The sequence below is a fragment of the Mastigoproctus giganteus genome, chromosome 8 (genome assembly GCF_048544385.1).
Source record: "Mastigoproctus giganteus isolate SK-2022 chromosome 8, ASM4854438v1, whole genome shotgun sequence".
Taxonomy (NCBI): Eukaryota; Metazoa; Arthropoda; class Arachnida; order Uropygi; family Thelyphonidae; genus Mastigoproctus; species Mastigoproctus giganteus.
In genome coordinates this window covers 28,679,933-28,697,461 of record NC_143582.1, presented here as the reverse complement: position 1 = coordinate 28,697,461, position 17,529 = coordinate 28,679,933, and the positions used below count along the sequence as shown (strand labels likewise).

The window sequence follows — 17,529 nt, the reverse complement described above, 5'->3', positions numbered from 1 at the left end:
TTCTCTTGCAGAAAGAGGAACCATATAATTGATCTGTATTCCACTTAATCCATTGTGACACTTTACTTTATTCAGCACTGAAAAAAAAAAAGAAAAAAAAAACTGAATTGTCAGATCAAAGCCAAAATTTGTGTGGTTGCTATAGAGATTCCAAGGTGTCAAACAAAATAAAAATTCATCTTTATTTCACTAGTTCTGGGTGAATACAAATCTCTTTTGAATCCCTCTCATACTATAGGTCTTGAACAGCCATATGCAAAGTAGCAAGAACTATAAATGTGTTGGGAACAGATATGGCTGATGACAGATATGGATTGCAATACTAAGCTTGTATAATTTCGAAGGGATTTTAATGATAGATGCTCTATCAATTATTTGTTAGTGCATACTATAAAATACCATTTCAGCCTTCTAAGGTAACTGTATTGATTTTTCTATAATTTATAATCTTGTTTTCTGGAAATGAATGAATGTCCTGCAGAGATGTATATTAGAAATTTAAGAATTTACTTAAATATATATACATATGTGTGAATTGTGCTTTTTACAGAGGCTACAAATAGAGTTGGGTGACATGAGCAGTAAAGTAGAGAGCCTTAGAGATCTTGCTCTTGATTTGATGAAGAAAGGCAACAAATATCAACAAGCTGTGGAACCCGAGCTGATTCATCTAAATCAGAGGTGGGAGGCTGTGGCTTCAAAAATTAGGGCAAGTTATCACAATTTGGTATTACAAATTTTTTTTGTACTTTTTCATAATCATTGTCAGGAAGTGATGTCAGTTAGTAGGATATCTAAAACATTATATTTAAGTGGCCTGATCCCAATAAAAACTTCTTTTGTTTAGTATGGTTGCTAACAAAATGAAAATGGTTAAATGTCTTTTCTTCATTATTGCCAAAACTGTATTCATTTTCATTGTAATAAATGCTTGTCTTTTCAACACTGCATGTAAAAAGAGAGTACTTTAATAGCTTTACTTTATTTAAAGTATAGTGGCCTTGTACTATAAATAAAAGCAATAGTTTGTTTTGTTTTGAGGACTATGAGACAATCATAAGTTTAAAAATTACACGCTACATTTTTTTAACAAAACTTTTTATGATTCTTAATTGTTTTTAACAGAAACAACAGGTCAGGTCAGAAATGGTAATTGAGGTTCAGAGAAGTATTGTTACCCAGCTTCGAGCATCTCCTGTTCAGTTGCCATCTTCTGAACCTGGATCACCTCGCCTTGAGGACTTTGAAACCAAAATCAGAAATGTATCTTTAAATTTGGAAGCTTTGGAAGATGATTTAAAAGAAAAAGTGAAACTTCAGGCTGTTGACGTTACTCAGGAACTGCAGACTATGACTAAGGTACCTGTTTTGAGTGTTATAATATTGTTTGTTTTTAGCCCAATTTAATTTGTGCTTATTAAAGAAATGATGCATATGAAATGGGATAGCTGCAGTTGACATAGAAATAGCTTCAACTTGAGTTTACGCACTCGCGCGCGCGCGCACACACACACACACACACACAATATATATATATATATAAAATGATTAATATGAGGCGAAAAGTTAATTGAGTGATAAAAGTAATATGACGGTTGTACCTAAGCAGCAGCAGCAGCAGCAAAGGATACAAAAGTATATATATATATGTGGTAGAAGTAATAAAACATTATGCCTTCTGTTGAAAAGCAGTTAGAATGAGGTGTGAATTACACAAAATGCCAAACTATAAGGAGAAGGATAGAAGAAAAATAAGTATTGAAGGTGGGAGATAGATTGAAAGAATGAAAATAATATGGCGAATTAAATCAAACTATAGGCTGAATTGGTAAGCCAATTAAAAGGGAGTGAACTGTAAAGCAAAAGTAATAAGTTAAAAATATAAAAGAATAGCAAGCATCAGATAAAGGTGGAAAAAATTAAGTAAAATAGTCTAAAGAGAGGGGAAGAAAATTACAAAAAAAAAAAAAAAAAAAATCTGATACAAGTTTAAACATATATATTGATACATAATACATGTATTTCATCAGGAGACTACACCTGATTATGTGCACTAATACATAATTAGGCATTGATACATAATATCAATGCCTAATTATGTGTAGGTGTAGTCCCCTGATGAAATATTTTTGTTTATTTATTTTTCCTTACCCCCCCCCCCCAAAAAAAAACTATTTTACTAAATTTTTCCACCTTTATCTGATGCTTGCTGTTCTTTTATTTTTTAACTTATTACTTTTGCTTTACAGTTCACTCCTTTTTAATTGGCTTAACAATTCCGCCTATAATTTAATTTAATTCATTATATCATTTAGGATATTTGCATTCTTTCGATTTATCTCTCACTTTCAGTACTTCCTTTTTCTTCTATCCTTCTTCTAGTTTTGGAGGGATGCTCTCCACCTCCTTTATGATAACATCTTTATCCTGATCCTGACGTATGTGGCTGGCACTTGGGACGGCACATTGAACGTTCACATATCCAATGGATACTGTTGTCTGCTCAATACTTTGCTCTTCTGGGCATCACCAGAGCTTGCAGGACTGCATCGATAGATATGCTATGCGTGCTTGCTGGTAAGGTGCCAGTTACGCTGGTTGTGGCACAGTATGCTGCATTACACCCTTAAGAGGGGAGTCCCTAGGCAGATTTTTGGCATAGGTCGTGCCTGGTGGGGCGGACTGCTGCACCACCTGATTTACCATTCAAATGAAGGTGGATCAACAATGAATTGGAGGCCATTTGGCAAATGCAATGGACCAATTCTGAGAAGGGTCATCATTTGTACACCTTTATGTCTTCCGTTCTAACTGTGAGTAGAGGATGACATTCTTGCCAACACATTTACAAACACTGCTATTTGCTGAGATGAAGGCTACGTGGTCCGGTCAGAGACAATAGTAAGCCCACCGTAACATAAAATAAGTAGGTGCTGGTTAATTTATAGAATAAAATTTCAAAAAACCAATTCAAATTATTAAAATGCACTACATTTTCATTATTATCGTATGTTCAGTTATAAGAATCAATTTTGGACACCTTTGTGACATTTTTCTGAACCATGTTTCTGGAGGTCACGGCCATAAAACAATAAAAACAATTTGCACTTTCCGGTTTATTGAGCTTTTCTGTTAGCACAATATACATGGGTAGTAAACTCGATCTTATTGCATTTCTGATAATACCGATAATTGGAATTGTGTGGGTTTCTTTGTTATGGTATTATGGTGAAATATGTTTCTCCTTCACTGAAATCTTCAATCATATAAAAAACATATATAATTTTCAGAATCTTCCCTTCATTCCTATTTACTTATTAGAATGATGAAGTGAAAGTGGTGGCAGTGCTAGGAAACAAAACAAAATTAATTTAGAAATGAAGGTGAAAATGAGGAAGAAGTACGAAGATGGGCAAAGTTTGTAAACTATTGCATGGGAATTCCATTTAAGGAATTAGTGGTGGATTTTCAAGAAGTTGAGGCTCTTTTCTGCAGGGGGAGACTTCTCAAACTGAAAGGTGGAATGTATTGTGCTACCATCAGCGAAACTATGGATAAAACTTGCAGTTAGTGGAAGAAGACTGTTAATATACAAGAGAAAGAGTGGGAGAAAGAACTGAGCCTTAGGGAGCATCAGCATTAATGGAGAAGTTAGGAGACAGCAAAAACAGTCAGAGGCAATCAGATGAGTGCTTGTGTAGAAGACCTTTATGTGAAATGATTAAAAGCCTTAGAAATGACAAGAGCACCAGATTTTTACATCAAATTTATCCAAAGAGGAGCAACATAAGCTAATATATCAACATTGGATGACACTGACAGAATCCATATTGATGATCATTGGCCAGATGGAAGGTTTGATTTCTACAATTTGATTTCATATTATACCTGTTTTGCACTACACCACATTGAATTAGAAGGAATATTTTAGAAAGTACATATGAAAGTATACACTGTTTGTTGAATTTCCATTCCCTGCAGCTAGTGCTTTCAAATGGGAAAAATTTGGAGCGGGGGGGATATATAAGGCCTCTGTAGCCAAGTGGTCAGAAGTGGGAGTGCAGTAGCACATGCTCTTTGAGTAGATTGGGGTTCAAACCCCTGACTGCTAAATACAGTTGATCTGCCAGCCTGCATGGACCAGTGTGGTAGATTATGGTCCATTTCCCTCAACATGACTTGAGGGAAATGGACCTGTTAGGGAGACTTCCATCCTGCAGTGGATTGACAATGGCTGCAGATTTATTTATTATGTATACAGGGTCATTGTGTAGTTTTAAATTTGCTGTTATATACATGATAAAATCAATCTGTAAAAAATGTTAGAAATGCAATTTAGTGGTTTAGTATGTGCTATGAGAGATCCATTTATTTTATTCTAGTTTAGCAAAAATTTTGTTATTATTATTATTATATTTTTGCAGAATTTGGCTTGACTAAATGGCTTCAATAGAAGAGAAAGTAAATTGTGTGCTGTGGTTGGCCAAGTTAAAGTCTGTAATCACAGTAAAAAAAAAAGATTTAGAACCCATTGCAACAAAGATGCACCACACAGGAATTCCATAACAAACTGGATGAAAAAGTTTAAAGAAACAGGTTCCGTCAATGATAAATCATGACCTGGAAGGCCAAGGACAGGTTGTTAATAGTGAGAGTTATTTGGAAATGTTGCAGAATTACTTTATTCCTGAACAAACACGCTTAGGACTTATAGGCGATACAGTGCTTCAGAAAAATGGTGCATCTTGTCACTTTGCTCTAACTGTTAGGCAGTTTCTGAATGAAAATTTTCCTAACAGATGGATTGGAAGAAGTGGACTGACCTCTTGGCCACCACACTCACCAGATTTGAGCCCATTAGATTTTTTTCTATAGGGACATGTTAAGAATATTGTTTATTCAACAAAGCCTCACTCTTTAGATGATCTTCGTACTAGAATAACTAATATGATTCAGGTTATTACTGAAAATCAGCTGCAAAATGTATTTGTAGAACTTTAGAATCATATCTCAGTTTGTATACGTAATGACGGTGGACATGTTGAGAATTAACAATCCCAAGAATAACTGTATGTAAAACTGTAATAAATTCTTTCCCTTACCATTTTTACATATTGATTTTATCATGTATAGAATGGAAGTTATGAAAATTTAAAACTGCACAAGGACTTTATAATGACTCTGTATATAAAATAATAAAGTATAGCAAAAATTAAAATAAAAAAGTTATATAAAGAAGAAATTTATCCACAAGAACTCCATATTGTCGGGAATAGCAAAGTCTTGGTGAACAAAAAAATCAAAAGGAGGCATCCATTACAGTTAACCTTACTACTCAGCCCAACTGTTGAATGGTTGTCATATTCTATAGTAGCTTCAGTGTGAAAGCACTTACCTGATTAAGAAATAAAGAAAGTCTTGAAACAATTCTCTCTCTCAACTGCATTCAGAATGTTGAAACAAAAGCAGATCCATGCTCTCAGAAATTACCAGCATATTAATCTTTGGTAAATCCAGCTCAGTTACACATAAGAAAATATCCTAATATCCTTAAGATATTTCTTTATGTGTAACTTTTATTTAGTAGTATCTTTTATTTTAATGTAGACTTATTTATTTTTTTCATCAAGTCAGTAAAGAGTTTTTGTGTATATATATGCAATTGTCATCTCAAGTTGAATGTGATAAAAAGGCAGAAAATATATGGATGCCCATGCACGATGCATAGAGTGTATAAATAGGGAAAATGTTTACAAAGTGTGATAACATTCATTATTAAAATTATACGAATTGTGAACTTTGAGACATGACATGGGTGAACAGATGTAGAAGTAATAGTTTTCTGCCAACATATCATGAATTCTTTCTATGTATTTAGTTTTACCTGTTCTTGTATATTCTGCATGTTTAAATATGTATTGTGTACAGTATTAACGACCAAAGATTGAATTTAATTGCAAATTTCTGACAGAGTTAAGCACTAAATTTGCATCCAGAAAGATTATATCCTTATTTTATTATTATGGAACACTCTCCTGTCTCTTGTATAACAGATCTAAAATTGATTTTTTCCTTCCCCCTACTCCTGTAGACTATGAAGGACAGAGTTCAGTCTGCAAAGTCTCAGACAGACTCCTTAACAGGTGAATGGAATAAACTTCTTCAGCGCCTAGGAAATACAGATTCTGCCATAGTTCAGAGAATGAAGCATCAGATGGGTGATTTACAGAATCAATGGTTAGTGATCCAGAAAATGGCTGAAGTCCATAATCAACAGTTGCAGAAACATTTAGCTCAATGGACCAAGCTACAAACAGCAGCTGATATGTTAGTGGCTCAGCTGATTCCACTATTGCAGAGGATAGAAATAGCCCCTAGTAGTGAAATGCAGCAACAGGTAAACATTGAAAATTAATTTATATATTTAGGTGGGTTATTTTTTTATAAAAAAAGTATGCCATACAATTTTTTTTTAAACTTTTTTATACCAGATATCAAATATTTTAAAATACAAATGTACAAGAATAAAATTATGATAAAACTAAGCAAATGCTCTGCAAGTTGAATTCATTGATCAAAATTTTAAAGTTACAAACTGCTGTGCAATTCTTTTTATACAGCAGATTGTACAGGAAGATTTCAATGTGACCATAAGCCATGAAAAAAATTTAGTTTGAAAATTGTCTACCTTTTGAATAAGTGATACTGATAAAGCATTTTCCATTTAGTCTGAGATAAGAAAAATTCTGCCTTTGTTTATATAAATATAACATTAAACCAATATAATTGTGAAATTATTTATATTTGAGCAGATTTCAATTGCTGGTTATTAAATTGTTAAGGCACTCCTCAAAACTGAATTGTAATCTTGTCAGTTATTCTAGAATAAAAAAAAAAACCTCACTTCAGATTTACAACCAATGAATATTAAGCTGTGTAACTGTCAGAATTGTGAGGAATGCAGACAAAGTTTCACCAAACTTGGTCAACCTGATCTTAAAAAAATAAAATTTATTGTGGTTTATTTTAGAAAAAACTTAAGGAAGCAAACCTGAGTTCAGATATAGAAGCAAGAATGTTAAGTCATATGAAAGAAGATTCTGTTTTAGATGAAGCATTACAAGAAATAACTCCAATAAAGATATTGAGAACAGACTATCTACCTCTAATGTATTTCATAAATTTACTTTTGTTAGTATAAATTCAGTTTGCCTGTTTTGGTACTGATTAGTCAGTTATGCATTTTAGTATGAATTGTCTAACAGTCACCAGCAACCTGTTAATAATATGTGAACATGTCTTAATTTTGGGTCAAAGGAGCACAACCAATCTGATTGTACCATTAACACTCCTCATTGCCCAAATCATAAGGGTAACCATCTGGCGCTCTCCAAAAAATGTGAACAATGGAAAAAAAATTTAAAAATCCGGAAATAAAGTAGAGAACTAAGTCCTGGACTGGTGCAATAAAAAGAACACAGTGAAGGAGCTCAAAAATGGTTTTATTTTTATTCAAAGTAATCACCACTTGATTGAATCCACTTATTACACAGTTAAAAAAGTTTCTTAAAAGAGTTACCGAAGGCAACCAGTTTACATCTTTGGAAAGAGAAGTCTACTGGTGCTAGATAAGGAGAGTAGGGCAATTGGTTGACCTGTACAATGCCATGTTTCGTTAGAGATGTCTTCATAATAACCAGCTGCCTTTTGAAATTGCGTCCGCACCCGGGAAATGCACTTGAGTAGTCTTTGAAGCACCTGTACATAGAACACTGCATTGACTCTTTCCTTCAGGTACAAACTTCTTATGAATCACACCTTGTTTTTCAAAAAACATGAACAGCATTATCTTAATAGCAGACTTCTGTAAATGAAACATTTTGAGCCTTGGTGATGATTTTGAAGCTGCATACTGTGATGCTTTATCTCCAGTGACAACACAGTCAAGACAATTAGGATTGTCTTGACAACTCTGGATGAAGTCTTCACATGACACTCTTCATTGCCTCTACTTATCCATGTGCAGACCTTCCTTTCCTTAAATCTTCATGTAGGATTTGATGAATTGTGTCCTTATTCATATCCAGCTTATCAGCCATCATTTTGTGGGTCAAACAATGATCTCTTCCCACAATTTCTCAAACTGTTGCAACTCTTGCCTCTTTTTGAGAGGTAGACAGATGCTCACTTCTTGGATCATCATCAACATCCTCATGTCCATCTTTGAACCACTTATACAATTCAAACACTGTTATGATTTAATGTTGCATCATCATAAACAGTTTTTAATGTTTCATACATTTCTGTTGCAGATTTTCCCAGTTTAAAGCAAATATCATATTCATTCATTGCTCTAATCAAAAATTGTGACATGGAACATTAATACTACCGATGAAACTGGTTGTTACTTGCAGCTTGTTTGCATATTGGACAGTCTCTGTACCAGAATCTGTTGGAGGAAGTTTGAACTACAGTATACCACTTCCATTTATTTTCAGACTCATTGAACAAGGCCACAACAGCAACAGTCTGGGAACTTCATTGCCACACCTCGTATCTATTGCTAATTGTGCACATTCTCTGCTTCCAAACAGTGTCCTTTGCATCTTCCCCATTCCATCCTCAGTGCAAACATTATTTACAATAAGAATTGTAAGAATGACATGGGATGTACCAAATGCAGTTGAATTGTACATGTTTTCTGACAACCTCATTATCTCTTGTTATTCATAAACTATGAATACCATTGAAAGCAACTTCAACTTTCCATAGCCAAAAGAGAATCATGGGCACTATGAAATGGCTGTGCCCTCGCAGAAAAGAAGTCCACTCATCTGTAAAAAAAAAAAAAAAAAACGTAAACTACATCAGGGTAAAAAATATATTTAAAAAACAATATGATTCCTCTTATTAACAACTTTCATTTATTGGGCTTATATTTAGATAATAAACTTAATTTTGCTACTCATATAGCCTGACCTTTGGGTGGCTTGTCTAAAAAATTGAACATCCTAAGAGCCATCTTTGCTATGTCCTGGGATGCTAATAGGTAAAATAACCCCAGGGGCTCACATCTGGTGAGTATGGGCTTGGCACACCCAGGGTCCTCAGCTGGATATCATCATTCTTCTCTTTCTTGGTGATTTCCTTCTACTTCTCTCTCTCTCTCTCTCTCTCTCTCTCTCTCTCTCTCTCTCTCTCTCTCTCTCTCTCTCTCTCTCTCTCACACACACACACACACACAGGGTAACTCAAATTTTTTTTGCCTGGTGCAGCATAAGCCTCAGGCTTCCTTGCACCATATGGCTAATAATAATAGAAGCTTCCTCTTACACCAATATGGAACCTTAATTTTGTCCTGTTTGGATTATGGATCACCACTGTATGACTGCAAGGAAATATTCTCTGTTATGTATGAATACCATCCAGCATAATGTCCTTAGGATTGCTGTGGAAGCCTTCAGAACATCTCTGGTGAATAGTCTATATATTGAGGAAAATAAACCCCCTTTGCACTTCAAGAGAAAATTCTTACTGTGTAACTATGTGCCAAAAATTAGAAGTATTCCATGTCACTCCAGCTAGGAGTACCTGTTTGACCCTCAGTATTTCATACTATACTGCAATAAACCTAATGAAAACTACTCTGCAGGACTTCAATTGGAAGAGCTCATACACAGTTGGGATATTAATTTCTAGCATATCTTCCAAGACATTGCTACTTCTGAACCTCCCTGCACTCATTTCTCTTCTCTTTTTGACAATTTCTTTTTGAGATGGGGAAAATGCTCCCTAACAAACAGAAACTTTTAGCAGCTACATGAAGCACACGCGAGTACATTGGAAAACTCAGAGAAACTATATATCTATACTGATGGCCTCAAAACAAATGCAGCTATAGGTGCTGCAGCAGTTTCTTCCACCATCTCAGTAGCTGTCTCTCTTCCTACTGAATACAGTATCTGCAGAATTTTACTTAATAAAACTAGTCCTAAATAACATAAATAGCCACCACATTTCAAGCAAGCTCTGATATATACAGACTCCTTAATTGCAGTCACTGCCATTTGTCTACTTTTTCTTCCTCTTGTCTCATCTGGAAACAGATCTGAACTAGATTAAATCACTATTAAACATCCAACCAGATGGTCGCCTTCTGTTGGATCCCTGGTCATGTCGGCATCTCGGGTAATGAATGTGTGGATTGTGCTGCTAAACATCCTGACTCCAAATCTTCCTGTCTCAAAAAAGTGCCCTATGCTGATCTCTACGCTGTAAATCCATTATTAAAACAGCATGTAGGAATCAGTGGTCTCAAGTGTGGGTGGCAAACTTGAATCAATAATTAACTTCTGCAGTTTAAAAAAAAAAAACAGTCAAGTATCTGAAAAGTAGGATAGATAGTTTTAGCTCTCTATCCACTGTGCAGGAACCATTAAATTTATAACACATCCTTGGCAATGATGCAGATTTTGAAGAATTGTTTCAATATTTGAACTGCATAAATTCTTATAGTCATTTCTGTTCATCATGATATGGAAGATTTAGTCAGAAGTGAATCATGAACAGATACAATACGGCCCAGGAGGCTCTTGTGCCAAAAACCCACAAATATAACAATAATCTGACACCCTCTGTTGCCTTTTCCATTGATTGTCTGTCATAGTTACTTTTTCTTAAAGTGGGTTTATTCTTGATAAATCCCCAAGATGAATGTTTTGAATAAACCATGATTTTTATGGTTTGTATTGTAAATGTCCAAGCCTATCTAATGTTAACGAAGTCTTTTTGGAATTCAGTACCTTCTGTCTCATTCTAGCTGTAAAATGGAATTTGCTTGTGAGCCATATTGTTATATATAAAATCACACTGGGAAGGTATCAGCAGATTTCCACAACATCACCTGTTCATCCCCCCCAATAATTTGGGTAGTTTTTCCTTGAATTTATTCAAGCTATCACTTCCACAACAACAGATTGAAGTTTGTTCCAAGAATTAACCACCTGTTGGCTAAAAGCAAACTTCAACATATTTATCCTGCAACCATTCTTCCTCCTTCCTCAATTTGAATTTATGCTCCTGTATTTTCATTGTCCGAGCAAGAGGTGGTTGTTGTTTTGGTTTTTAAGAGCATTAGCAACTAAGGCCATATTGCTGCGGGATATGCGGTGGTCATTCCCTGACCTTTCCGCATCTTCCGTATTTGGTGGTGATGGGCTCGAACCCCGGTCTAATCAAGAAGCATGTGATACGCACTACTGCTCCTTCCCACCTGGCTACGGAGGCACCCTCCGAGCAAGAGGAAGAATCCCATCAGCTTTGGGTTTGTTCAAGCAATTCAAAGCCTTAAGCCAATCACCTGATGTGTTAGGATAACTAGGAACAGGAATAGGTGCATGTATACCAATGCTGGAAGTATAGTAAATAAATTGATGAATTTGAAGTGTTGGTCAAGACATCAAAGGCGGATATTGTTGGGATAGCAGAGACGTATAAGGAATGCAGAACTGGAATTTGGGGAGTACAATGTGTACAGAAAGGATAGACAGGATAGGAAGGGACGAGGTGTTATGCTGTTAATTAAGAAAAACATAAAATCAAAAGAAGTGCATCCAGTTGGTATAGATGAACGTGCACTGTTGAGTCAGTTTGGTGTGACGTAAGCACTGCAAAAGCAAAAATAAGAGTAGGAGTGTGTTATAGGGCTAATGACTCGAATGAGTACAATGAATAATTGTACAGAGAAATAGAGTGGGCTAGTAAATCAGAATGTCTTATAATGGGGGATTTTAACTTCCCAGATATTGACTGGAACTTGTGGGTTGGTCACTCACACACTAGTAAGACTTTTGTGGATTTATTGGATGATTGTTTACTGCAGCAGCATGTTCGAGAGGCAACCAGAGAGGGTAATATTCTTGATCTGGTTATCAACAGTGATCATTCGTGTATTGTTATTTGGTTTTTAGGAGCATTAGCAACCAAGGCCATATTGCTCCTGGATATGCGGTGGTCATTCCCTGACCTTTCTGCATTCTCCGTATTTGGTGCTGACGGGCTCGAAACCCATTCTAGTCAAGAAGCGTGTGCTACGCACTGCTGCTCCTTCCCATCTGGCTGCGGAGTCACCCAGCATCATTCGTGTATTAAGAATTTGCAGATAAAGGAACCACTAGGTGGCAGTGATCACAGTGTACTGATGGATTTAATTACCATCAGGGGTAAAGGAAAGGGTTTTGCTTCCGTAAAGGTGAGTACAGTAGTCTCAGACAGTTTTTAAATTCTGTACAGTGGGATCAACTGACGATGTTACCAACAGTAAATTCTAAGTGGGAAGCATTCAATTAGGCAGGCGAAGGCAAATTACGAGAAATCTTTGGCAAAACATGCTAAGAAAAACAGCAAGGATTTCTTTACTTATATAAACTCTAAAAGGAATGGGATGAATCTGATTGGTCCACTTGACATTGATGGTTCAACTGTTGATGATCCTGTTCAGATAGCAAACAAACTGAATGAGTATTTTGCATCTACATTCACACATGAGGAATTATTAAGGTTTGAAAATGGCAAATGGTACTTAATGATTTTGTAATAACTGAGAGCAAAGTGGAGGAGAAATTTTTGAAGTTAAACATAAGAAAGGCACCTGGGGTGGATGGGATCTGTCCAGTTATATTAAAGGAGGTGGCAAAGCAATAAGCAAACCCTTAGCCATAATTATGAGAGCATCCATGGACTCAGGGGAGGTTCCCATGGACTGGGGATGTGCAAATGTATCCCCAATTCACAAAGGGGATCGAAGGGTGACACGAGTAATTACAGACCAGTTAGTTTAACTTCTGTTCCGGGTAAAATAATGGAGTCACTACTATGCATTGCAGGATCATGTAGACAAGAATGCAGCAATAATTCAGACCCAGCATGGGTTTGTTAAGGGAAAGTTTTGTCTGACAGATTTGATTGGTTATTATGATGTGGTTACAAAGGAACTGGATGCAAAAAATAATTTTGATATCATATATTTGGATTTCAAGAAAGCTTTTGACAAAGTTTTTCGCATGGAAGGCTATTGTACAAATTGGAGCAGAATGGTATTAAGGGTAAGTTGCTACAATGGATAAAAGGATGCTTAAGTGGGAGAAGACAGAGGGTGGTAATCAATGGCTGCTGCTCTTCGTGGACTAATGTTATTAGTGGAGTTCCACAGAGTTCGGTGTTGGGTCCTCTGTTGTTTCGTATATTTATCAATGATATTGATGAAGGTATATCAGGCTTAGTGTCGAAGTTTGCAGATGATACGAAGGTTGGCAGAGTTGTTAATGACAGTAATGGCAGTGTGCTACTGCAACAGGATCTAGATAATTTGGGCAAATGGGCTTAGAAGTGGTAACTGAAGTTTAACCTTGACAAATGCAAAGTATCGCATATGGGTAGAAGTAACCCCAGAGAAACGTACCAACTGTGTGGTACTACACTTCAGGTGGTAGAAAATGAAAAAGATCTGGGAGTAATTGTGCAGTCAGATATGAAGTTTTCTGAGCAATGCAGACAGGCTGCCAGGGCAGGTCATGGGGTTTTGTCAGTGATATATAGGAATTTTGCTAGCAGGGAAAAGGAGGTGATTGTCCCTCTGTATAAGGCAATGGTCAGCCCACGCCTTGAGTGCTGCGTACAGGTCTGGAGGCCTCATTTTAGGAAGGATGTAGATTTGCTTGAGTGTGTACAGAGAAGGGCAACAAGATTGGTGAGGGGAACGAAAGGATCCTCTTACCAAGAGAGGCTTAAGTTCTGCAAATTGCAGTGGCTGGAGACTAGGCACTTGTGCGGTGATCTGATTGAGGTGTATAAGGCCTTGAATGGGTTGAGCACGCTGAGTTCTTATGGGATCCTTCCACTTGTTCAGATTACGAACCTAAAGGGGCATAAATTCAAATTAAGAAAAGACAGATGTGCGGAAATTTGCCTTTAGCCAGCGGGTGGTTAATTGCTGGAACAAACTTCGATCTGTCGTTGTGGAAGTTGATAGGTTGAATAAATTTAAGGAGGAACTGGACAGGCATTTGGAGGGAATGGTGTGATTTTTTTTTGGCTGATGCTGCATAAGCTCATACATTTGCTTTCTTGCATCACATGCTACTACTACTACTCCTCAATCAGATCATTTTGCAGGTTCCTAGTCACCAGAACTTAATTTGCAGAAATTTATTACTTTGTTGGTAAAGCCACTCTTTTTTTCCTTCACCAATCTTGTTACCCTTCTCTTCACATGTTTTAGCAGACCCTCCCTAAAATGAGGCCTCCAGACTAATATGCTTCGTCCTAACTATTTCCTTGTACAATGGGATAATCACCTCCTTATATCTTCTAACAAAGTTCCAGTATATATTTGATAAAACCCCATGAGCTGTCCTGCCTGCCTGTGTGCACTGCTCAGACAACTTCATATCTGATTGCATAATTACTTCCAAGTCTTTGTTTTCCACTGTCCTGAGAGTAGTACAACAAATTTGGTACGTTAATCTGCTATTACTGCTACCTGTGTGCAGTACCTTATATATGTCAGTGTTAAACCTCTATTGCTATTTGTCAGCCAATCTGCTTAATTTTTCTAAATGTTGTAACGGTATCTTACCTTGATTACTGTCATTAACCACCATGCCAACTTTTGTTATCATCTACAAACTTAGACATTAAGCCTGATATACCCTAATTAATGAATATAGAAAGCAGCAATGAGCTCAGTGAGACTCCACTTACAGCATTAGTCTACAAGGGCAGTGTCCATTAATAACCACTCTGTCTTCTCCCACTCAGCCATCCCTTTATCCATAGCACTAATTAGGACACATGAATGCAGTTCACTAAGAACAGGTAATAATCTGTATATTTGTATGAAGAAAATTAATTTTCATAATACACATATATAGATTTTGGGTTTTAATTTTTTTACTTTGAAATATATTTCTATATACTTACGGATACATAATAGTTTTAAAGGTTGTTATTTTTTTTATTTCCAGATAAAAGAAGATATAGAAAAACTGAGTAAAGATGTTGCAGCTCTTCAAAAAGATGCCCTCACTGAGAATGGTATACCTACTATTGCAGTTCAGGCATTACTTCAGAAACCTCTGCAGTTATGGACACAAGTACAGAATCTTGTTAAAGTGCCTAAATCACCTTCTACAAAAACTGTAGTTACACAAACAGACAAAGTAGCTGGTGTAACTCTAGAATTACCTGTAGTGACTGTAGTGCCTGATTTTATAGCAAAAGTAAATAAACTTAGGGAGGCTGTAGCAGCTATCAACAGGCAGCTTAATCAGCCAGAATTAGCAGGTAAAGACTTTGAAGATTTTGGTCGACAAGAAGGAGTATTAAAGGTAGGTAAATTGGTGTGTGATATCTTTGGTTAGATAGGTGGGTGAGAGAAGATGATCATTATTTAGACACTTAAAACTTAAGTCAATTTCAATTTGGAATTTGAATAACAATGTAAACTAATTAAATCACATGATCAGATGAATTTTATTTTGTATAATACAAAAAAATAGGTAAGTTAAACGGTCACACAATACAGCTAATTAAATTTTGGTGACTTCCTGCCATTTTGATGAATCCTGCCTTCAGGCCTAATCAGGAAAGATTGAAAGCTGGAAAAGCTGGATCTCTGCTTTCAAGAGATTCACTTGAATTAGCAGACAAACAGGGAAAAACAACACTATGATCATATAGTATATCATGTATATGAATATCAGTATTACTTTTCTGTTATGTTTAAAATGTATAAACAAACCCTATAAGCAAGGAAAAAAAATATATATATAGTACAAATGTAAAGATGTGCTGTTTTACATTTTTATTTTTTGTTTCTTTTTGAATAAACAGGGTGTCAAGGATGGTTTAGATGTAATAAAACCTAACATAGAGGCCTTAAAAGAAGAAAAAGAGTTTGTTTCAAAAAATGCTTCAGAAACAGAAACTTTGCAGCTTGTCAGGGTCTTTGATAAATTAAGTGAAGAGTGGTTGAAATTAGAGCAAGGTTATGCAGACAGACATAGGTAAAAATATATTTTAATGAAACTTAATGTTAATAATATATTTAAAATTTAAAATGTTATAATGCAATATATGTTATAATATTAATTAATATCTTATAATATTAGTATAAAATATATTTTATATTAATATTATAATATGAGCATTAATTTTCTATGACATGCAAAATTTCTCTTATGACAAATGTTATACAATAAGAATTATTGAAACCTAAAAAAAAAAAAAAAAAAAAAATGTGTTAACACAGGGATGGACAAATATAGCACATGTGCAAAACTTGGTTAACTCTGAAATTTTATTGTCACATTAAAACTTCATGATGAGGAAGAAAATTTCAAAATTTAGCCAACTTGCAGGGAGCTTCTGTACTTTGAAACCACTGTTCTCTTCATGGTGGCTAGTGTTGTTTGAGGTTATTAAAATTCTTCTTTAGAAATATAAAAATAATGTATGACAGCATACCTAAAACTATATAACAGATATTTTGCAAATTTTCAAACATAAACAAAAATCTGTTGGCAAGCCCTACAATAAATGCTTGTTAAATGACTGAAGGAAATCTTTTTAAAGGAAATAAAACAATATAAAAATTGCGAAATGCTTAAAGTGCAGTACTCACCTTGAATATAATCTGCAATAGTTTTATGAAAAGACTGATGGCTAAATATAAGGTGGAATGGTTAAGTTAATGCATTAAGGTGAGATGAGATTTAATTTAACGGAATTTTAAAATAAGTGCAATTAAGCAGAAGTGCACTACTCCATCCCTGGTTGTCATAAAGTAGAGAGTAGTTGATCTGGAACATGACCGTTACGTTTAAAGTCTGTCGTTGTTGTTAGATGAGACCCAAGTAGGTGCTGCGGCAATCTTTCCATCTTTCAGCACTTCTGTCTCATTACCTGTAGAATGCAGTATCTTCACTGCTGAGCTTTATGCTATTAACTTGGCTCTAGGTCATATTACTCAACTTCTAATTTCGTCTGCCATAATATACACTGACTCGCTCAGTGCTGTCTCTGCCATAAATAGTCATACCAACTCCTGTCACCCTGTAATAAAACAAATCCATTCTAAATTACTTGTGTATAATGAGTCAAACAAACTGTGACATTCTGTTGGATTCTAGGTCATTCTGGGATAGCAGGAAATGAAAGAGCAGATCTTGCAGCCAAACAACCAGATTCTACTCGTTTGCAGACTTTTCGAACCCCATATACTGATTATAAACATATCATCCATAAAGCATGTTACAATAGCTGGTCATTAATCTGGAGAGGTTATCCAGGAAACAAATTATACCAAATAAAACCAGAACCAAAGCTGTGGCCCTCCAGCTTCCAGAAAAGCAGACGAGAAGAAACAATTTTAGGAAGGCTCAGGATTGGGCATACTTATCTCACTCACCTGTATCTATTAACTAATGACAGCGCTCCACAATGTACATCGTGTCAAGTACAACTGACCAT

The 17,529-nt window shown here is 35.6% G+C and overlaps 1 protein-coding gene across 4 annotated transcripts in view; it reads left to right on the top strand.

The window, feature by feature from the left end:
- Positions 1-17,529, top strand: part of Dys (Dystrophin) — a 932,899-nt gene that overhangs the window by 488,335 nt on the left and 427,035 nt on the right. For all 4 annotated transcript variants that reach the window (XM_090379791.1, XM_090379790.1, XM_090379788.1 and 1 more), the window contains exons 36-40: positions 551-709; positions 1,126-1,359; positions 6,092-6,397; positions 15,024-15,386; positions 15,892-16,064. In XM_090379791.1, coding sequence (XP_090235917.1) covers positions 551-709; positions 1,126-1,359; positions 6,092-6,397; positions 15,024-15,386; positions 15,892-16,064 — 1,235 coding nt within the window. The remainder of the gene's footprint in view (positions 1-550; positions 710-1,125; positions 1,360-6,091; positions 6,398-15,023; positions 15,387-15,891; positions 16,065-17,529) is intronic.